This window comes from Corvus kubaryi, unplaced genomic scaffold (genome assembly GCF_017639235.1).
Source record: "Corvus kubaryi isolate FWS band 111438036 unplaced genomic scaffold, C.kubaryi_AGA036_p1.0 37052, whole genome shotgun sequence".
Classification (NCBI taxonomy): domain Eukaryota; kingdom Metazoa; phylum Chordata; class Aves; order Passeriformes; family Corvidae; genus Corvus; species Corvus kubaryi.
Genome location: NW_024581021.1, coordinates 105203 through 127040, shown reverse-complemented (window position 1 = coordinate 127040; position 21838 = coordinate 105203). Strand labels below are relative to the sequence as shown.

The window sequence follows — 21838 nt, the reverse complement described above, 5'->3', positions numbered from 1 at the left end:
AGGGCCGCGTCTGGCAGCTCAGAAATATTTTCTAGGATGAGAAATAAATTTCCTGTGTCCATAAAGACAAAAACCCCTCGTGTTTCCTCTCTGGAATGCTGGACTTTATCTAGAGAGGGACATAAAATTCAATCACTTGTTTAGGCTGAAAATGTGTCTGGTTTTCCCTATTTCCTCACTTTACCTGGAGGAGGTGGAGCCATCCAATAATTTTAACGCCGCCAACAACAAAAGAGGTGGTGGAAGGAAGGGCGATACCGATCTCTGCAATGACGAGCCCGAGATTATGCGAAGTAAGTGGGCAGCTGGGGCTGGGTTTGGCTGTAAATAAATCAATCATTGTTTCTTTCCAAGAGGAGGACCAGATCCTATATAAAAGTTCTCTCATACCACGTTCTCTCACTCCCGTTGACTCCTTTCCACTGGTTCGTGCCGTGGGACACGGTAAGAGATTTCAGGCAATTGATGAAAATTCATTTGGCTGATTAGGCTTGGAATGCTAAAATGGAAATGTGGGATTAAATACGGCTTTTGGGTCTCAAAGTCTGAAAATTCCTCTTTATTTGCAGTTATTTTTTGTTTTTCTACCAATTCAGGGATTATGTAATCACACAGGAAAAGGAGAGCACTGGGACATGGAAAATGAGGGGTTTGGAGCCCCTTGGATTTCTCTGGGCCCAGCACTACGTGGTGCCACCACACACACACACACATATTCCTGGAAAATAAACCTTGCAGGAAGGGGCAGGAAAAAGAGAGTTTGCAGGTACTCAGCAGAGAGTCGGAAACAAAGGAACAGAAACACAAAGTGGGGCTCTATCCTCATTTTCCAGCCTTCCATCTAAATGGGAAAGGGGTTTCTTTTGAGTACTTTGCTTCTTGTTTTCTCCTTAGGCATTTGGACACCTGATCCTGCTGATCGTTTCCTTTCAGAGCTGTCCCTTCCCTTTCACAGGAACATCAATTCCTGCTGCCGGCAGACAAGGACGTGGCTGGGGGGGGATTAAGTGCTCAAACTTCAGAGCATCTCTCGGAGACAGACACATCAAACCCTGCAAGTGCTGCCCTGGAACTGCTGAAGTTTGGGGCTTTTCCCCCTTCTTTTGCATCGCTGACAACTTTTCCACAGGCTGTTCCTCTTCCTTCTCCTCTCTGAAGGAGAAATTAAACACTGAGCTCCTTTGAAAGCGGGATTGAAGAATTTCAAAGCACAGTGAAGTTATTGTTATGCAAATGACAAACCGGGTTCTTTCCTGCAGCCAGGGAATATTAATCCCTGTCCCTGAGCATTGCAGCCCTTTCAAAATACCCAAACCACACTTGGATGAGGGTAATTCTGGGGTACCATGGCCTCGTGTGCCTCTTGCAGCGACACACCCGCTGCAAGAGGGAATTATTAAGGAATGGTAAAAAAAAGAACAGTTCTATCTGGATAAGGAGGTTCTGTAGATGGAATAAGCTGAAAACTTCACAGGTTTTCAGTTTAATTCATTAATTCCTTAGGTTGAAAATTTTTGCATCAGTCAGAGGTGGAGGAAGGAACAAAATTGGAAGAGAAGACAATTCCATGTTGGAAGGGGATGGGGTGGCCCAGTAACACAACTTCTCCCTCCAGAAGAGCTCAGGCCTGGTTTCTCTCTCTCTTGCAGGACTCCCATCACACAGACCATGGGTTCCCACCAGCAGAAAGGAGACGGCCAAGGGATGTCTGAGCAGTCCCAAGGGTGCCACGGCGGCGGCGGCGGCTGCCATGGAGGGGGTGGAGGAGGATGCTGCCACAGCAGCGGTGGAGGAGGATCTATGGGATACCAGAGCCAGGGGTCGTCCTGCCATGGAGGAGGAGGCGGCTGCGGCGGCTGCGGCGGCGGCGGCGGCAGTGGTGGAGGTGGCGGGATCATTTATCAGACTCACATGCCATCATCCTCCTGTGGAGGAGGAGGAGGAGGCGGTGGCCAGCAGAGCCAAGGATCCATCTGCATTATTGGAGGAGGAGGAGGAGGAGGAGGAGGAGGTGGAGGAGGAGGAGGAGGAGGTGGAGGAGGAGGGGGTTCAGGGCAACAAAGCCAAGGCCCCATCATTATTGGAGGGGGTGGAGGTGGCGGAGGAGGAAGTTCTGACCACCAGAGCCATGTACCCATCTGCATCGGAGGGGGAGGAGGAGGTGGTGGTGGTCAGCAAAGCCAAGGTCCCATCTGCATTGATGGAGGAAGTGGTGGAGGTGGTGGTGGTGGTGGTGGTGGAGGTTCAGGCCACGAGGGCAAAGGAATCATCATTATTGGTGGAGGCAGCGGTGGTGGTGGTGGTGGAGGTGGTGGTGGAGGTGGCTCAGGCCACCAGGGCCAAGGTCCCATCTGCATTGGAGGAGGTAGTGGTGGAGGAGGAGGAGGTGGTGGTCAACAAAGCCAAGGTCCCATCTGTGTTGGTGGGGGTGGCAAGGGAGGAGGAGGAGGAGGTGGAGGTGGTCAAGGTCCCATCATTATTGGTGGAGGAGGTGGTGGTGGTGGAGGAGGAGGTTCAGGGCACCAGGGTCAAGGTCCCATCTGCATTGGAGGTGGCAGTGGAGGAGGAGGAGGTGGTGGTGGTCAACAAAGCCAAGGTCCCATCATTATTAGTGGTGGTGGTGGTGGTGGTGGAGGTGGAGGTGGTGGTTCAGGCCACCAAGGCCAAGGTCCCATCTGCATTGGTGGGGGTGGCATGGGAGGAGGAGGAGGAGATGGAGGTGGTCAAGGTCCCATCATTATTGGTGGAGGAGGTGGTGGTGGAGGAGGAGGAGGAGGTTCAGGGCACCAGGGCCAAGGTCCCATCTGTATTGGAGGTGGAAGTGGAGGAGGAGGAGGAGGAGGTGGCTCAGGGCACCAGGGCCAAGGTCCCATCATTATTAGCGGTGGTGGTGGTGGTGGAGGAGGAGGTGGCTCAGGGCACCAGGGCCAAGGCCCTGTGTGCATTGGGGGAGGAGGTGGAGGAGGAGGTGGAGGTGGCTCAGGCCACCAGGGCCAAGGTCCCATCGTCATCATCGGAAGTGGAGGCGGAGGTGGAGGTGGAGGTGGTTCCTCCAGCTCTGGAGGAATGTCCATGCAGCAGCAGACCCAGCCCATCTGCTGGCCACCGCAGACCAAGCACAAGTAGTGGCTGCCAGAAGGACTCTGACACCAAGGAAGCCCAAGATACGAAGATGCCTCACATTTCCTCCTCTGTTAAATTTAAGATTATTTGCATTGTTCTCTTCTCCTTTCCCCCGGGAATGTTCTGACCGGAACCTCTGGTGTTGTGTCTCCGTAATTCCAGCCAGGGTTGTTCCGTGTGCCTGTTCCTGCCTCAATTTTCTAGTGCTTGCACCAGACAATAAAACTTGCAGTTCTAGAGAGTTCCGTGTGTGCGTGGTTGGATTTTCCGGTCCCAGTTGCTTTATTTCCATCCCTGGTTTTATTCCGAGCTGGTGCTGTTGCAATAAAGCTCCAGAGCAAAACTGCACCGAAACCCCACTGGTAGAAGAGATTTTGGATTCACTAAATATTCTCAGGTCACTATTTAATGTCTCTTGATGATGACGATCCTGACTTTTGCCTGTCAGAGGAGGTACCACAAAGCTGATCACTGGGGTCTCTTTACCTCACCAAGATTCTGGTGATGCCCAAGAAAGTTCTGAGTGGGTTCAGAGATAGAAGATGTCAAAATTCTGCTACAAAGGACTTCAAGGTGTAATTACAGGGGTGAGAGAAGCTCAGGCCCTTCATGAGATGGTGCAGGAGCTCCTGGTGCTCTCACAGGCAGCTGTGGAAGAGAAATGAGGGAGTTCTCCAGCACTTTTCCAGCTCTGAACCCCCAGTGGAACCAGAGGCAGGCCCAGGGCTTCAGCAAGGCCCTTCCAAGGGCTGGGATGCTCAGCCTGGAACACCTGGGCATTTCCTCATTCCCACAGGGCTAAAACGCAGCTCCGGGTGTGAGTCTTCAGAGGGAGTTTCCCTGCGGGAAGTGATCTCTTTGATGTGGTCTACTCTGGCAATTAGCAGGGAAAGGGAATTAAACCTTGGAATTGTTCTACGGGAGGCAGGTGACGGACACCTGGAGTTGTCCCAGGAGTGACCCACGGCTATAACGGCTTCTCCTGTCCCTCCACCTTCTGCCCTCTCCCCCCTGGGGACCTCAGCGATGCAAACAACCTCAAAGTATGTCCAGATGAGCCCCTCCAGCCAGTGTTTTGCCACTGGAAGAGCTGAATTCCCTGGGATTTTATTATGGGAAGCCAGAGGGTGCTAAAATACCTGAGAACTGCACAAACACTGACACAGAGCAAAGCCAGGGTTTGGGGTCCCACACTGGGGAGGTGGGAACGGTGCTGTCAGACATCCCCACTCCCAGAAACAGCCCAGGACCAAGAAAACCAGGATCCAAATTCCAGAGATTCTCAGGGTGACTGCAGGAGCACAGCACGGCCTCAAATCTTGTTGCTTCTTCGGAAATGCTGGAGTTATCCCCAAAATGGGCAGGAACTCATCCTTTTGGTCCATATCCATGGAGATGCTGCTGCACAGGGGGGATGTTCATCTCCATCATTGACGTGGCAGGGCCTGCCTGACCTCTGCTCTCTCCAGAGTGGTGGAATTAAACAAAAATCCCGATCAATTTTTCACTGGTGTGGTGGGAAATCTCCCACAGCCATGGGGGATTCCTTTGGTGCCCCAGAAACACCAGTCCCGCCCCTGTTCCCCTGGGAATCTCTCACAGAATATCCTGAGGTGGAAGGGACCCCCCAAGGATCATCAAAGTCCAGCTCCCTGCACAGACATCCCACTAATCCGCCCCTGTGCCTCCAGTCTGTAACACTCAACAAAAGGAGGCTCCGCAGCCCCTTCTGGTGTCGGTCACCAGCGGCATCTCCCGGCTGGAGTGGAGGGTGGCAACCTCCAGAATCCTACTGGAAGCCCAGAATCCTACCTTGGAACTCAACCACAGGAGCCGAGCTCATGTGTGGGACGTGGAGTGGATGCAGGGCAGCCGAGGAAGTGATGCACGGGAGAGGCATTGTCCGCATCCAGTGAGTCAGGACAAGTGGGATGAAGGAGGAGAGGTTGTTTGGTAAATAAACCTACACCATTCCTGTGGATTCCTACACCATTCCTCACTTCCCACTCGGGAAAAATGGTATAAAAGTTGGTGGATCTCGGGGTGCTTCATTCGCTCAGCTTTGCCCTGAGGCGTCCGTGGTCAGAGCCAAGAAGGGTAAGTCCAGGTCTGCTCAAGGGAGGGATTCTTCTCTTCCTTTTCTGCTTCCAAAACACAGAAGTTTTGGTTAAAAACATCAGGGGGTGGTGGTGGAAGGGCAGGAAAGTTGCTGGGATGAATTTAAATCTCCTGGGGATGCCTTGGTCCCACCAGACCAAACAGAAGCAGGACCAGCCCGTGCTACTGAAGGCTGTCTTTCATCAGTATTGAGATGGAGATGGAATGTCTTTGGGACAAGGAGATAGGATAACTTTGGGATAAAAGTCTTTAAAAGATGATCCTGGACACAACAAAGTGGTGTTGGGCCAGACAGGGGTCACAGGCCCTGGGAAATTCTCATGAGGGTGGTGGCTGCCCTGGAGTAAAAAGCTGCTCCTTGCAGGGTCACTGCTGCAAGATGTGCTCCAGACAAAGCGGGTGCCACGGCTGCGGCTGCTGCTGCTGCTGCCAGGGGAGCAGCTACCAGTCCCAGGGCTCCTCTGGTGGGGGAGGAGGCGGATCCTGCTGCGGTGGAGGATCCTCCGGCAGATCAGCCCAGAAGATCATTATCAGCTCTGGCGGTGGAGGAGGCGGAGGAGGAGGCTCCTCTGGATGCTGCGGTGGAGGATCTGGTGGTGGCTCTTCAGGAGGGAAGATCATCATGGGAGGGGGAGGTGGTGGAGGTTCCTCCGGATGCTGCGGTGGCGGATCCGGTGGTGGATCTTCAAAGAGCATGACGGGAGGTGGAGGTAGTGGAGGATCCTCTGGATGCTGTGGTGGGGGTGGCATGGGAGGAGGATCTGGTGGTGGATCTTCAGGCACCAAGATCATCATTGGAGGTGGAGGCAGTGGAGGTTCCTCCGGATGCTGCAGTGGAGGATCCAGTGGAGGCTCTTCAAAGAGTATGATGGGAGGTGGAGGTGGTGGAGGTTCGTCTGGATGCTGCGGTGGAGGATCCAGTGGTGGATCTTCAGGATCAAAGAGCACAATGGGAGGTGGGGGATCCTCTGGATGTTGTGGTGGAGGATCCGGTGGTGGCATGGGAGGAGGATCTGGTGGTGGATCTTCAGGAACCAAGATCATCATTGGAGGTGGAGGCGGTGGTGGATCCTCTGGATGCTGCGGTGGAGGATCTGGTGGTGGATCTTCAAAGAACATGATGGGAGGTGGAGGCGGTGGAGGTTCCTCCGGATGCTGCGGTGGAGGATCCGGTGGTGGCTCTTCAAAGAGCATGATGGGAGGTGGAGGCGGTGGAGGTTCCTCCGGATGCTGCGGTGGAGGATCCGGTGGTGGCTCTTCTGGGACAAAGATCATAATGGGAGGTGGAGGCGGTGGAGGTTCCTCCGGATGCTGTGGTGGAGGATCCGGCGGTGGCTCTTCAGGATCAAAGAGCATAATGGGAGGTGGAGGATCTTCTGGGTGCTGTGGTGGAGGATCCGGTGGTGGCAGTGGGGGATCAGCCCAGAAGATCATTATCAGCTCTGGCGGTGGAGGAGGAGGAGGCTCCTCTGGATGCTGCGGAGGGGGATCTGGTGGTGGCTCTTATGGAGGGAAAATCATCATGGGAGGGGGAGGCGGTGGTGGATCCTCCGGATGCTGCGGTGGCGGATCCGGCGGCGGCTCCTCGGGACAGACCATCATCATCAGCTCTGGAGGTGGCGGCGGAGGCTCCTCCCAGCACAAATGTCCCATTGTCATCCCCAGTGTTGTGTCCCACCAGACCAAGCAGAGCTCCCACTGGTCATGCAGCCAGAAGTAACAGCCATGGGCAGCTCCGGTTCCCACTGGGAACAGCCGAGTCTCTGCATTCCAAGTTTGCTCCCAGCACATCCCCTTGCCTTGTGTTCCCTCGGTGCTGCATCCCTGTGCTGTGAATGCCCAGGTGGCTCCTCTGTGCCATAAATGTGACGGGAAATAAAGATTTCTGTGCACGGACAGAACTGGTTTGTGAGGTTGCTTTTCTCCTTTGTCCTTCCCAAAAAGGAATAAAACATCCAAAACATTCCCTTGGGAAAATTTCTCCAGCCTCCAGCTCTGGAGCAGGTGCTCATTAACAGATCTTTCCTATATCCAACCAAAATTTCCCTTCTTTCAGCCTGAACCCATTCCCTGTGTCCTTCCACTGCAGTTCCTGACGAAAAGTCCCTCTCCAGCTTCCCTGGAACCCCTGCAGATCCTGGAAGGGGCTCTGAGGTCTCCACACAACCTTCTCTCCTCCAGGCTGAACATTCCCAGCTCTCTCAGCCTGTCTCCATAGGGAACAGGCTCCAGGCCCTTTATCAACTTCATGGCCTCCTCTGAATTTGCTCCAACAATTCCATGTCCTTCTTATGTTGGGGACACCAGAACTGGACACATCATTCCAGGTGGGATCTCACCAGAGCAGAGTAGAGGAAAAAAATCCCCTCCCTCACCAACCTGCCTGCTCTCCTTTGGACGCAGCCCAGAGACAGCTGGCTTTCCTCTCAAAGTGGGAAAATCCTCTCAAAAACGACTCCCAAAGTCCTCTTTGGGACAGGAGGGATTAGTCTTGAGTTTAGTAAACTTTAAGCCCAGAGGGTTTTTGTCCATCTCACAAACACAGCTGGTAGGGAGGAAACAAAATTAGGAATTAGAGGGATCATCAACCATGAAACTCTTGAGGGATCACAACTGACAGGTTCCTGCCTTTTGGAGAAAAACTGGAGAGTTCTTCTCCAGGACCACACCCCACACTGTCAGCATCACTGTGCGCAAGGGAATCTGCTGGGAAAAGGGACCCAGGCTGCTGGAGGATCTGGCCAGGGATTTGTCCTCTCTCATATCAACCACCCTCCCAGGTGTTTGCAGTGAGGAGGTGAAGAGGTACCGTGATCTGCCAGCCTCTCTGTAGATGCTGAGGAGGCGAGCAGAGAAAAATTCTCCACTTTGTACTGTCTCATGAGAAGGTCTCTGTTCTCACGCAAGCCAGCTGTCTGATGGTTGGCTAGTCCGTAAACGTTTGCCGGTGCAAGGCTGTTGTGAGAACGTAGTGGAATTGTTTTAGTTTATTGGGAAGAATATTTTGAAATGGGTGGTTAGAGCCTATCACCTTGGTAGGTCGTTGACCGATGGGCCAATCATGTAATTTCTCTTTTGCAATCCATGCTATAAAAAGATGGGTTTTGGTCGGCTTCGACCATCTTCTCTGACCTGAGTGCACGTCGTTCTTCGCCGTCCCTGCACACAACAGCGACACCAGCCCATCCAAAGGGTTCCAGGACTGCAGGGAAAAGGGCCCAGCGGAGCATCACAAAACTCAGAACGTGGCCCTGGAGCCTTTTACATCCCCATTCCCCTTTCCCCAACACAGGTATCCAAGTTTCTCCCTAACCTGGGAGAGAGGCTGTGGTAGTGCCGACCCTTCCGCAGCTGTGCTTCCAGCCACACTTTTCCTACACCTCTGGCAAACAAATCCATGTGCTACAGGCCCAGTGCTTCAAGGGGGTCCAACCTTGGGCTCGCCACACTCCGTGGTTTGCAGGATCTCCTCTCACCACCCCTCCAAAAGCCTCCATGGCCTTTCCTCATCCCTGGGTCCAGATGAGCTGTTCATCCTGGGTGTCCCTCTGTGCCAATGAGCTGCTAATCCTGGGTGTCCCTCTGGGCAAGTCCCTACAGGTCGAAGGCACGGAAGGGATCAAGGTGGTGAGATCCTCAGGAGTACAACACCCACACAGCAGAGCTGGGGGCCAGAACGGCGGTGACACCTCAGATCTGGAGATGAGAACAAAGATAAGGCCAAGGGAGGGACTCCAAAGCCGAACAAAGGAAGCCCCTGCACGTGTGTCCCCGGTGCTGGTGGCCCTGTCCCCATCCTAAGGGTGTCGCGTGTGCTTGTTCAAAGTCACATTCGTGGTGACAGCTGGGACCTGCTGCTGCTGTCACACGTCCCCATTGCCAAAACCCCCTATTAGTCCTTCGTCTACTCAGTGTCCCAGGAGGGCGGATGCTGCTGTCAGGCTCCAAACACACGTGACACAGAGCCAGTACTGGGACAGCTGTGCTGACAAACTGTCATCCTCCAGCAGGGAAAATATCCAGGTGACTCCCCAGCTCAGGTATGGGGGGGGTGGCCAGTGGAGACCCTCAGAAATGGGTGCTGTTGAGGCAGAGGGGGTGTTTAATGTCCTGGAGTTCAAGGGTAAGGTCTTGATGGCCTTCAAGTGCAACCTCGAAAATAGCAGGATTTCATGGCTTTCCCCACTCCAACCTGGAGAATGGAGACTCCTGGAAGCTGGAGCAGCTTGGACCTCCGGGCTCAAACCCACAGCAGCTAGGACCTTGGGCTCCCAAAAGGTTGAGGGGAAATATTCTCCTTGTCACTCTCACACCATCCTCTGACACAGATCTGGGCAGCTCCAATGGAGGGCACTCCATCGGGGTGGTACCTCTGGCCTTTGTCAGCAGGATGGACATACTCCTGCTCCCCATCTCGCCAGTCCTTGAGGAAATTCCCCAAAATTGTCTGGGATTCTGCTCCAGCACATCCTTTATCCTTGTCCTTCCATCACTCTCTGGCTCCAACTCACTCCAGTCCCCATCCCTCAGCATCTGCTCAGTCCCCACACTCTCCTGAGCTCCCGAGAAGCTCCAGCCCAGCAGAAACACATTGGGGACCCCCTAAAACAGACCTTGAGATGTTGTTTGCCCCAAAAGTTCAGAGTGAGGCTCCCGGAAGGGAACCATTAACCAGAATTAGCGACTGCGATACAGAACGGGGCTGATGCGCCTCCTTCGCATTGCCTCTGCTGCAAGTGAGTCAAGGAAGGAGGCAGCTGAAGCCAAGCTCCGTAAATAAATCTCTCAGCATTCCTTAGGGTGTCTCACTTCCCTTGGGAGCACGATGAACCCGGTATAAAAGCTCAGCTATCCCAAGGCTCCTCATTCAACCAACACCGAGCATCACAACGTTCCCACCAGCACTGAAGGTAAGCCCGTGGATACGGAAGCTGCCGGAACCTCTGTGCAGGGAGATCTCTCCACCAGTTGTTCTTTGGGCGTTCTTTGAACCGTGGTGGCTCCACCAAAAACCAACTGGAGGTGCCAACAGAACTCCCTCCCTTAGAGAGGGGAGTTGCAGCTGGATCTCTGAAAGCTGAACTTTCAGCTGCTGAGTCAGTGTGAGACATCCAGAATGATCCACACAATTTTTTAGGCGTGCCAGAGCATGTGTGCAAACCTCGGGAAGTATTCCCAACCTTTCCGCACGCAGAGGTTTCCTGGAGCTGTTGTGACCTGCAGAGAGCTCCCTGGGATATCACAGCAGCTCTCACAGGGGTGAGGGAGGTTAAAGCTGCCATCCTTGTAGGGCTGCAGAAGATGGGACAAAAGGGGTCATTCCTGGGAACTCTTCCTTCTCTGTCTGCTGGGAAGGCTCAGCTGCATCTTCAAGGTTCTCCTCTCTGACAGCTCCGTTCCTTGCAGGGTCACTGCTCCAAGATGTGCTCCAGACAAAGCTCTGGAGGCTGCCATGGAATGTCCTCCCAGTCCAGTGGATGCCACAGCGAGGGCTCCGGTTGCCACGGGAGCGGCTCCTCCAGTTACCAGTCCCAGGGCTCCTCCTGCTGCGGGGGACAAGGGGGTTCTGGCAAAGTCATCATCAGCTCTGGTGGTGGAGGAGGTGGATCCTGTTGTAGTGGGGGCTCCTCCAGCTATGGGATGGGAGGGGGATATGGTGGTGGCTCTTCAGGATCAAAGGGCATCATTGGAGGTGGAGGCAGTGGAGGATCCTCTGGGTGCTGCAGTGGAGGATCCTCAGGTTATGGCATGGGTGGAGGATACGGTGGTGGCTCTTCAGGATCAAAGACCATTATTGTAGGCGGAGGTAGTGGAGGATCCTCTGGGTGCTGCAGTGGGGGCTCCAGCTACGGGATGGGAGGGGGATATGGTGGTGGCTCTTCAGGATCAAAGACCATCATTGTAGGTGGAGGCAGTGGAGGTTCCTCTGGATACTGCAGTGGAGGATCCTCAGGTTATGGCATGGGTGGAGGATACGGTGGTGGCTCTTCAGGATCAAAGGGCATCATTGCAGGGGGAGGCAGTGGAGGATCCTCTGGGTGCTGCAGTGGAGGATCCAGCTATGGGATGGGAGGAGGATACGGTGGTGGCTCTTCAGGATCAAAGGGCATCATTGTAGGGGGAGGCAGTGGAGGATCCTCTGGATACTGTGGTGGAGGATCCAGCTACGGGATGGGAGGAGGATACGGTGGTGGCTCTTCAGGATCAAAGACCATTATTGTAGGCGGAGGCAGTGGAGGTTCCTCTGGATACTGCAGCGGAGGATCCAGCTACGGGATGGGAGGGGGATACGGTGGTGGCTCTTCAGGATCAAAGAGCATCATTGTAGGGGGAGGTAGTGGTGGTTCCTGTGGTGGAGGATCTTCAGCTTATGGCATGGGTGGAGAATATGGTGGTGTATCTTCAGGAACCAAGATCATAATGGGAGATGGAAGTAGTGGTGGTTCCTCTGGATATTGTGGTGGAGGATCCAGCTATGGGATGGGAGGAGGATATGGTGGTGGATCTTCAGGATCAAAGAGCATCATTGTAGGGGGAGGCAGTGGAGGATCCTCTGGATACTGTGGTGGAGGATCCAGCTACGGGATGGGAGGAGGATACGGCGGCGGCTCCTCGGGACAGACCATCATCATCAGCTCTGGAGGTGGCAGCGGAGGCTCCTCCCAGCAGAAATGTCCCATTGTCATCCCCAGCATCGTGTCCCACCAGAGCAAGCAGAGCTCCTACTGGCCCTACAGCCAGCAGAAGTAACAGCCATGGGCAGCTCCGGCTCTGAGTCTCTGCCACAGCACCTCTCTGCCTCCAGCCCTGTCTCTGGCTGCCTGGTCCTTCCCAGCATGTCTTCCCCTCGCCCCTGGACACTGCATCCTCATCTGAGAACTCCAGGATTCCCCTGCTGTGCCTTGGTGTTGGGGTGCCTTTGATAATGTCCTGTTGCTTTTCCAAAGGCACTTTTTATATCCAATAAATGTTGTAATTGCTCACAGCTGCCCCTTTTTTGAGAGTTCATTTCTTTCTTGCATTATCAACCTGCATTTCATGGTCTTGCGATGTAGAAATGTCTCTGATGAGATGTTTCGCTCCAAAGCCACCCAGTTTATTGTCCCAGAGACTTTGCACTTTCATTTTCCACCTGGGCTCCATGAGGGAGGAACAGAAGATCCCAAAATTCAAAGGAACCACAGCACCAACATATTAAAATGCCCTACGGTATATCACCGTGTCCTGCAGCCGTAGGGAGGAGGAGAGAAGATCCAGCAGGCAGGAATTGTGCAGCAAGATTGATCTATTTAATTATTTTACAAACTCTTTAATAGACTTTTTCTTCATAGTCTAATTGAACAAAGATCAGCCACCCCTTGGGGTGATTGGCCAAAATCCTAAAACATCCATTGTCAAAATATTTTTCTACTGTACCATAAACAAGACTTTTCAAGGTTGCAGGTGTTTGGTTGTTTACATAACTCTGCTGCCTCTTCTGTGAGAGAGAAAAGTCTCTCACAGACTTAGAAAATAGCAAGAAGATCCTTGCTAGCAGCATTTTTGTATCCACACCAACACCCCTTTGGTGCCTGGGCATGGTGCAGGCCCTCCTGTGTCCTCCAAGGTCCCAACGACCTCTGTGGAGCTCATGGGAGACCTGACCAGGTCCAGCAGGGTCAGTTGGGAAGAGCAGGGTTTGGGGATGACCCAAGAGCAGCTGGTGATGCCCCAGGCAGGCAATAAAACCATGACAACATCCACAGCCTTGCCATCCTCTCCCTTCCTGCAGCAAACCTGAGGGAACGGCCTCAAGGTGTGGCAGGGGAGGGTCGAGTTGGACATCAGGATGAATTTCCTCCTGGAAAAGGTGCTCAGGCCTTGGGAGGGGCTGCCCAGGGAGGTTTGGGGTCTCCATCCCTGGAGGTGTCCAAGGAATGCCTGGAGGTGGCACTCAGCACTCTGGGCTGGCTGACAAAGGGGGGACAGGCTGGACTCCATGGTCTGGGAGGGTTTTTCCAACCTCAGTGATTCTAGGATTCCATGATCTGTACCCAGAGGGAAGCCTCACATGCGAGCCACCTAAATCAACCCTGAGCCAGGCAAGAGGGAATAAAACCAGCAGCAAATCCCTCAGGCAGCTCCAAATCTTCCTCCAGCCCTCAAATCCCTCCCTTCCCAGGCTTTGCGCCCTGCCCTGGCAGCGCCACCACCCCATACACGGATTTCTGCCCAGGGGATGGGGCTTTGGCCAAAGCTGGGACTCTCTGTCCCCACAGCAAAATTTCCCGGAGCTGAACAGAGCCGGTCCAGCCTCCAGGAGCTGCTCTGCAGGGCCGGGCTGGAGCACCTTGGATCTGCAACCCCCACCAGACTCCCCCACTCCCTGCGGCCTGGTGCTCTTTCCAAACCAGAGGAAGGATATGAAAAAGAAGGAAGAGAGGGATTTGGAGGCATAATCCTTCATTAAAGCGTAATCCAGCCAGGCTGGGTTTAAGCATCAGGACGTTCACACCTCCCGCTGTTCTATCCTTAAGCTCTCTTTACAGCACCCTTGCAAAATTCCATATCCGGGCATCAATCACTTTTGGCGACCTTCTGGTTCATATGCAAATGTTTTCCTCGGAAAAAAAACTCCCCCTGGGGCCACCAGGGATTTGCGGCAGGGAACAACTTGTCACCAGAGCACTGTGAGCGTTTCTTGCCCTGTGCCCGACACCCCCTAATGTCGCTCCGCATTCTCCTACACCCACATCCCCACCCACCTCTCCCGGGGCTGAGGACCGGAGGATTCCTGCGTAGCCCAGGGCAGGGGCACAGGAATAGGCTCATTAGGCAGAAGTAACAATTAGGGCAGCGAAATGAGTGGTGTGAAGGGAGATACGGATCGGGAGGCAAAGCAAACACTGAAACGCCGGTTTGGTAAATAAATCCTTCTCATTCCCGAGGGTGTCTCACTTCCCATATATGTTAAACGCCATATAAATGTTCCAGAGGCTGTTAAAGCTCCTCATTCCGTCCACTTTTACCTTCTAAATGTGTTTCCGATGGCTGAAGAGGGTAAGTCTGCTTTTTTTTCCTGGGATTTTGTAGTTTCCTAATCGTGGGATGTGGCTGATTTGAGACCTTGGCTCACGCTAGCAGCAGGACCCCTCTGCCTGAGCCAAGTCCTCGGTTCTTGCTCCGTTATGGATCCTATCCCTGGGGAGAGAGGTGAAATCAAGGCACCAGGCTGGGGTGCAGAGGGATGAGCAGGGTAAAAACCCGGATGGGTCTGTGGCAGGGCCAGCACGTGGGGACTGCACAACCTCTGTGGGTTTGCAGGTGCAGGACACATTTTTGATGGTAATTATTAACAACCCTGTGCTGGACCTCAGAATGGCCACAAACCTCTGTGTCTGGGCCAATCACCTTCTATGAAAGAATTTTGGGGCTGCAATAACAGAGCCAGGGTGGAAACTTTGATCCATCGCTCTTGCAACGGTTTGGAAACAGAAACGAGGATGACCCTTGGTATTTTTGCAGCTCCATGGCTGTGGACATGAAAATGAGTAGGGAAAACCCTGACAGTTATTAGATGGGAAAAGAATATAGTTCAGATTTTATATTTCGGGTTTTGGATTCAGAATATATTTCAGATTTTGGATTCTCTGGAAATAGAGGTAGAAAGAGGAAGGCTGTCCCAGGAAGAGTCCAGATATCCTTGGATTTGAAGAACAGGGGCTTGGAGCAACCTGGTCTAGCAGAAGGCGTCACTGCCCGTGGCAGGGGGTGGCATTGGATGAGCTTTAAGATCTTTTCCAACCCCAACCAGTCCATGATTCCATGATTCTCTAACAGCTCAGCAGCACTCGGTTCCAAAGCCTGGAATTGCCCCAAGCCCTGGCCAAGCTTTCCTGGCCACACCACCTGGCGGCTCCCCACCTGCCCCGGTACAAACATGAAGCAAAGTGGTGCAAGTTTGGGTGTTTTGCTTTCCTCTTCCAGCTTTACCACTGCCTCCGGCGGAGATGGCGGAACCGGGGCTACAGCCGGGACATCTCCCTGAGCCACCGCAGGTTCTGCACCGGGGCCCTCTCCAACTCCCACGGCAACGCCTCCTTCTCCTGCGAGGGTGAAGGCTCTATCACCTACAGCCGGAGACCTTTGTCCTGCCCTGCCCGGCCAGCGCCAGCCCCCTACAGCATCTCAGGGGGGTACTCGTGTGACTCTGACAGGTCCATCAGTGGGGATTGTGGGGTCACGTCTGGCTGGGACGTCACAGTGGGGACAGTCCCAGTGTATGGCTCTGGAGTGGGAATGGGATACAGCAGCGAGGACTCGGGTCCGGTCATCAGCAGTGCGGGGGGAGGGGGAAGATCCGTCTGCCACCGAGGGGATTTGGGAATCGCTGAGGGAGCAGGGGCTGGGTATGGATACCCTGCACCCCTGAGTGATACCCTAACCACGGGGAGGGTCACTGAGGGGTCAGGGTACTATGGTGGAGGGCTGGGATATGAAACTGGGACATTCCCAGGTCCAGAGCTCAGCCCTGAAGGCGAGGGATGCGCCCAGGTGGTGCAGCAGAAATGCCCCGTGGTTGTCCCCACCATCAAGACCCAGCAGTGCAAGCAGAGCACCCGCTGGCCCCCCATCCAGAAGAAGTGACTGGCCCAGCAGCAGCTCCCACATCCCAGAAGTGTCCCTGGATGTGCCACAATGGAATTTTTCCCTGACCATGTCATTACGGCCTCAGAGCTCCACGTTCCTCACATGGGGCTGTGCTGACAACACTCCCCCAAGAACTGCTGGAAAAAGGGGTTTGTGCTGTGGTGACAGGAAAAGATTCTTTTCTCCTTCTCCTTTGGATCATGGGTCAGAAAATAAAACCTTTCAGTCTGTGGATATTTTCAATATTGGGATGATTTCTTTCATCTCTGGCTCCTTCACTCAAAATGCAAATGGGTCCTCAAGGAGTCTCCACAACACAAAGAGTTTTTTCCAACCTTTTTCACATGTACTTGACACCCACACTTAAACGTAACATTTGTATTAATAGAACCAAAACACGGCATTTTCAACAGCAAGAGAAGTTCAGGTGGCAAGGGAACCCTGTCAGACTCTTCCCAGGGGTGCCCAGTGACAGGACAAGGAGGATGAGCATAAACCAAACCCCAAGTTCCACCTCAGCATGAGGAAGAACTTCTTTCCGTGCAGGTGGCAGAGCCCTGGAACAGCTGCCCAGGGAAGGAGCGGAGTGTCCCCCTCCAGAGACATCCATCCCCAAACCCACCTGGATGTGTCCCTGTGCCACCTGCTCCAGGTGGAGACTGGGAGATCTCCAGAGATCCTTCCAACACCAACTACTCCAGAATTCTGGGATTCTGTTCTTAACCTGGCTCCTGCTGGAAATGCTCCTCCCACCGCAGGGAGCCCAGGCCTTACAAGCCTTATTAATGAGATCTGCAAATCTCCCGGGGGATTTCCGACTGATTATTATTTACAGTCTGACCTCGGGAGTGAAAGGTTGCTTACTTGGCAACAATTCCAGGCTCCTGTCCCAGAGATTGCTGGGGATGGCGTAACCCCGAGCACGTAGAACCTCGTGCATGAGGCAACTCCAAGGAGCTCCTTGGCTTCCTCCCCATAACCTGCTTATGGCATTTTTTGATAGGATCAGGCCCTAAATTAGGCACAGGGAGAGGACGGTTCCAGTGCTGGTTGGGATGTGGGGTTTGCCCAACATTTAATCTTCCAGGACTCTTCTCTGGGGTTGTTTGACTCATCCAGATACTTGTTAGGAGGGAAAAAACCACCCATAGATCTGGGCCCATTTAAAAGTGAGACATAAAATCACATTGTTTGGTTTTTACCGTTCTGCTTTCACCCACCTGGGGGGGTTTTGACCCTTTTAAATCAATAAAAATACAGAAAACTTTGCCCTGAAACACCAAAGACCCAAATCTTCTGAGCTCTAAGCCCATGTTTGATGCCACAGTGAGGATCTTTCACACTGTAAAATGTCATAAGATCATCACGTGGGGAAAATGACGCAAGATTTTGTCACCAGCCCCATTAAATTCCATTCTAAAATTAGGCGGTGTTATCATTTATTTCCATCTGTTTCTAGAATCGACCACTTCACTGCTGATATTTCTGTGGGTTTCCTTCCTTCATCAAGGGAGCAAAAGAACTCTGAAAGCTCAAATTCCCAGAGACTCCCAGAAAACCAAGTCCGGAGCCTTCAAATCTTTGCATTTATCCAACTGACCAAAAACCACTCCAAAATTTCAGTCCCTCCCAAAGCAAAGAAAACAGAAAAGACTTGAAAATTCCATTTTTTACTCCCTGGTTCTTGAGGCTGCTGTCAAAAGGCACTCCCCAAGTTTGGATGGTTCAATATTTAATAGACCCAGGGAGAACAGGATGGTTTTACATCCAGAGGTTGGACACGAGGAGCCGGAGATGATCCGCCCTCTCCAGAGCTCAGCTCCTGAGGCTGGGAGGAGTCCGAGGCTGGGTTTTATCCTTGGCACAGGGAGGTTTCCTCCCCTCTCCTTGTGCAACAAGGCAGGGACGAGTCATCCTCGTCGGCTGAGGAGCTCTGATAACACAGGACTCATCCTGAACTCTGATAACGCAGGACTCAACCCGAAGTCCGATAAGACAGGACTCATCCCCAGCTCTGATAATAACATATCCATCCCCAGCTCTGATAAGACAGGAGTCAGCCCCGAGCCTGTCGGTGCTCGTTAAACCAAGGCCCCTCTGCTGCAGCTGTTGGTAAACAGGCTGAGCAGTAAACACGGATCTGGCTTCTGGATGAAAGCCTCCAACTGGCGCCTCTGGATAGAAACTCCAGAAATTGTTTCAGTGATAGCAAGCGGGAGCCACCCCTTGGCTTCAGGAGATCTCTGCCCAACAAAACCTCGTGGCTCCATGAGGGAGTTCAAGTGGGAAAATGAGTGAAAACGCATCAGGAGTCCTGCTGGAATTCCACGGTCAGGCTGGGAATGGGAGGGAAAATGAGAAATCGGGGCTGTTGCGAAGCCATGGTTGCATCCGTGATTGCACCATCCTGGTGCTCTGCACCCAGGTGCTCCCATCCCGCCCCAGGGAAGAGCCGGCGGAGATCGGGATGCGTGGGGAGCTCGGATGTGTGGTCTCTGACCCAGCATTTTACTCACAGCTTACTCATGGGTGCAAGGTTTGCACAAGCGGCTTCCGCGAGCACCGATTTCCCATCATTGCTCCAGAAGCCAGCAAACAAAAAAGAGTAAAATATGAGCAAAACTGCAATTTTCAAAGAGAAATTCTGTGTGGGGCACCTTGGTGTTGGCCAGAAAAAATGTCAGCAATGAAAATTGGTGGTGAGTCTGTCAGTGATGGTGGAATGGCCATAAAATTAGGTGGGAAATGGATGGACACAGGTAGGGAATCACAGAACCGTGGAAGCATGGAACCACAGAACCTCAGAATCCCTGAACCTTAAAATCACAGAATCCCAGAATAGCTGGGGAGCAGGGTCACCCGGAGCAGGTGACAGAGGGACATGTCCAGGTGGGTTTGGAATGACTCCAGAGGGGGACACTCCAGGCCCTCCCTGGGCAGCTGTTCCAGGGCTCTGCCCCCCTCCATGGGAAGTTCTCCCTCATGTTGAGGAAACCTTCGTACATTTTGGGGAAATTCACAGGTAGAAGCCAACACTTCCAAAAGTGGCCTGTGCCACCACCTGGGTTTGACAGGTCACTTCCCAGCCAGAGCCTCCCACAGTGGCCACAGATTTCATTATGCTGGTTTTGTTCCTTCGGGAAACGAGCCCGTCAGAGAGAGGGGACCCTCAGCTCAGTTCTGGTACCTGCAGGTGTCTCACAGGGTGAAAGTTACTTTAAAGATGTTTTCCAAGGATGTCCAACCAGAACTTTCTAAGAATTTGCCTTTTTTCAGCGCGAGAACCTGAGAATGGTGGGTTTTCTCCACAAGAGCCTGGTCCTGCCAAGACCATTCGGGGAGGATTGGGCACTGGGAGCTCTCCTTCCTGCCAGACTCCAGGTGAGAGGTTTCAGGAGGATAGGAACCCCAAAACTCACCACCTTTGCCATCCATTTTGCAACCCTAAAACTCATCGTGCCGTGAGGGTGAGACAGCCGAGCCACCCACACGGTTTTCACTCGCGGCCCTCGACGGGCAGGGTGCAATTAAAGCTGTGTAACACGAGGAAGACAATCCAGAGCCTGACAAGTCAATCAAAGAAATCGGGCTGAAGGAGCTTTTGAAGGTGGTGGGTAATTAGGGGTGTGGCTGTTTTGTAAATACCTTGGTCATTTTTCCCCAGGGGGTTATTGCATTTTCAGGAAGAGACTTGGGAACTGTATAAAAGTCCTTGGAGGGGAGAGCAGCTCATTCACTCAGCTCCACTCCTCCTCCAGAGCCTTCACAGCCAAGGTAAGTCCCTGCTTGACCGCTAACCTTTAATTCCAATGAAAATTCCCTGCACTGAGCTGAGCTTTGCTCTGGGGGCATTTCCTGGGGTTATTGAGAGCCAAATCCTTGGCTCTGTGGCTGGGGCCGTTTCATGCTCCCAAAAATTAGGACTGCCTGTGCTGAGAAGCAAAATTTATCACCTGTAGTTATATTTGGATTACCCCGATGCTTTCCAGTATCCAAAGGACAAACTGGAAATGAATAAAAGCAAATCATGGGATTTGGGGATGAATGGGAGACAGCAGGCTGATCTTTCATAAGAAACCTTGGGGTTAAGCTGGGAATTTTAATTGCATTTATAAGCCTGACTCCTTTACTAAGCTCCTTTGAGAAAACACTTTCAGGAGTTGAAAGTATTAAAACATCCTTGAAGAAATTTAGGGAAGAACAGAGAAAGTGGATTTAAACTGTGAGAGGAAGGAGCAGCAGGATCCTTTTCCAGCTCAGCATCCCGGATGCCTTTTGCCTCCCTGAAATCCCAGCAATCCTCGGAAGGGACAGAGGATTTTCCTGGTGCTCAGGAAATTGGGCCTGGAGGGAGCAGAGGACACGAGGAGGGAGGAAGGCACAGGAGTGTCTTTATTTTGGGCACCTGCCTTTGGAAGTGGATTTTGCCGGGGCTCTGCCACCAGTGCCAGCTGTGCCAGGGCCCCTCCAGGCTACGAGTTTTTGGGATTCTTGCCAAGATGCCTCTTGGTGGTGTGGGATATCCCAACACCCCACAGAGAATCTGCTCCTCCGGGATCATCCCAAGATGCAGCCAAGGAACAGCAGGGAAATGGCTCAAGGAGAGCAGGGAAATGGCTCAAGGGAAAGCAGGGAAATAGCTCAAGGAGAGAGCAGGAAAATGGCTCAAGGAGAGAGCAGGGAAATGGCTCAAGGGAAAGCAGGGAAATGGCTCAAGGGAAAGAAGGAAAATGGCTCAGGAGCCCAGTAGAAACAGAGGCCCGGGCTGCTGTGGGGACTTGTGAGGGTGCTCAGATTGTCCAGGCTAATCCAGCAGTGCGGGAATGAAGCCCCAAACTGGGGAAACTGGACGGGCAGAAAAGCAAATCCTGCTGGGCCCTGTGGGCTCGTGAGCACAGCGAGGGAATCTGATCCCACAGCAGAGGAGGGAAAGAGATGGGAAAGGTGCCCTCCCTGCTCTAATGCCAAACTTCTCTCCTCCCCAGGTTTTCAGCCTTCTCTCCAACCAGCCCAAAAATGTGCTCCCGTGAGAACAGAGGCTGCCACAGCTCTGAGAGCTCCTCCTGCCACAGCGGAGGCTCCTCCTGCCACGACAGCGACCGGTCCTGCCACGGCTCCGAGGGGGTCGTGTGCCATGAGGTGACCCCCGTGCCGGACGTGACCCCCGTGGTGGTGCTGACCCCGCAGTGCCCGGTGGCCACCGGGACGGGGCAGGTGCCCCTGGCCCAGGTTCCATGCCAGCAGCAGCAGCAGCAGATCAAGCAGCCGGTGCAGTGGCCGCCACAGCAGCAGCAGAAGTGAAGGGCCCGGAGCTGCTCCTGTCCCCTGTCCCTGAGCTTGGACAGGCCCTGCCTCATCCCTCCAGCCCCTTCCCTCCTCCTGAGAACCCCAAGTGGCATTAGTGCGGTGGAATTGGGATTTTTCCCCCCACGCACACGCGGGAATTCCGATCTCTTCATTCCCTGCTCCTGTCTCCAGTAGCAAAGGTGTGATATTAAAACCTAAAGCTCATCAAATGTGCTGGCGTCCTGGTGTTTTTCCACTGCTTTTTCTTATCGTTGGCATCGTTCCCAAGCCCGTCTGGGTTAAGGGGAGCTGCTTTTCACAGCTTCCTCCCCTTCCCGTGGCATTCCAGTGGCTGGGATGGCTCAGCTCTGCAGTCCCCACACCTTGGGCACCTGCCAGGCTGATTTCAAAAGCTGTCTGGGACTGAAGGTGCAGATCAGCATCTCTTTAATCCCAGCCCTTGGCTTGGTGCCTCAGACCTTCACAGGCACGTTGGGAAGGCTTTGCAATTTGTTCACAGCTGGTGAGCACAGAGCAGGTTCCGTGTAGGAAGTCTGGAAATCCCTCATCTCCATAAACAGGAGGACACGAGCAGAGGAAGGACCACGTCATGCTCAGTGTCCCTTCTGACCCCTTGTCATAGGTTAGCAAGCATAGTCCCGGAAGGGACGTCCTTGCTAAG

General features: G+C 53.3%; 3 protein-coding genes and 1 long non-coding RNA gene across 10 annotated transcripts; all 4 read left to right on the top strand.

Moving 5' to 3' along the window:
• The first annotated feature begins 254 nt into the window (after positions 1–254).
• On the top strand, positions 255–3364 carry LOC121661070 (probable serine/threonine-protein kinase kinX). Of its 4 annotated transcripts, XM_042020831.1 has the most exons (5): positions 255–444; positions 1650–2533; positions 2597–2620; positions 2753–2893; positions 2957–3364. In XM_042020831.1, exons 1-5 carry the CDS (start codon positions 270–272, stop codon positions 3248–3250), a joined length of 1518 nt encoding a protein of 505 aa, XP_041876765.1. In that variant the 5' UTR covers positions 255–269; the 3' UTR covers positions 3251–3364. The 4 variants fall into 4 exon arrangements, with proteins under 4 accessions (XP_041876765.1, XP_041876766.1, XP_041876761.1 ...); XM_042020832.1 differs by having other exon boundaries at positions 1650–2344; positions 2753–3364; XM_042020827.1 differs by having other exon boundaries at positions 2753–3364.
• Positions 3365–5116: 1752 nt separating this feature from the next.
• LOC121661071 (glycine-rich cell wall structural protein-like) lies at positions 5117–7142 on the top strand. 3 transcript variants are annotated; one of them, XM_042020834.1, is made up of 3 exons: positions 5117–5220; positions 5606–6387; positions 6463–7142. In XM_042020834.1, exons 2-3 carry the CDS (start codon positions 5621–5623, stop codon positions 6959–6961), a joined length of 1266 nt encoding a protein of 421 aa, XP_041876768.1. In that variant the 5' UTR covers positions 5117–5220; positions 5606–5620; the 3' UTR covers positions 6962–7142. The 3 variants fall into 3 exon arrangements, with proteins under 3 accessions (XP_041876768.1, XP_041876769.1, XP_041876767.1); XM_042020835.1 differs by having other exon boundaries at positions 5606–6416; positions 6492–7142; XM_042020833.1 differs by having other exon boundaries at positions 5606–7142.
• A 2904-nt stretch (positions 7143–10046) lies between these two features.
• On the top strand, positions 10047–12224 carry LOC121661069 (loricrin-like). 2 transcript variants are annotated; one of them, XM_042020826.1, is made up of 4 exons: positions 10047–10151; positions 10648–11005; positions 11111–11221; positions 11432–12224. In XM_042020826.1, the coding sequence occupies exons 2-4, from the start codon at positions 10663–10665 to the stop codon at positions 11989–11991; spliced, it is 1014 nt and encodes a 337-aa protein (XP_041876760.1). In that variant the 5' UTR covers positions 10047–10151; positions 10648–10662; the 3' UTR covers positions 11992–12224. The 2 variants fall into 2 exon arrangements, with proteins under 2 accessions (XP_041876760.1, XP_041876759.1); XM_042020825.1 differs by having other exon boundaries at positions 11111–12224.
• A 1746-nt stretch (positions 12225–13970) lies between these two features.
• Positions 13971–21386, top strand: LOC121661068. The gene is made up of 3 exons (XR_006014837.1): positions 13971–14280; positions 15208–19644; positions 20856–21386. It is a non-coding gene; the product is annotated as an uncharacterized LOC121661068 (long non-coding RNA).
• Positions 21387–21838: the final 452 nt, after the last annotated feature.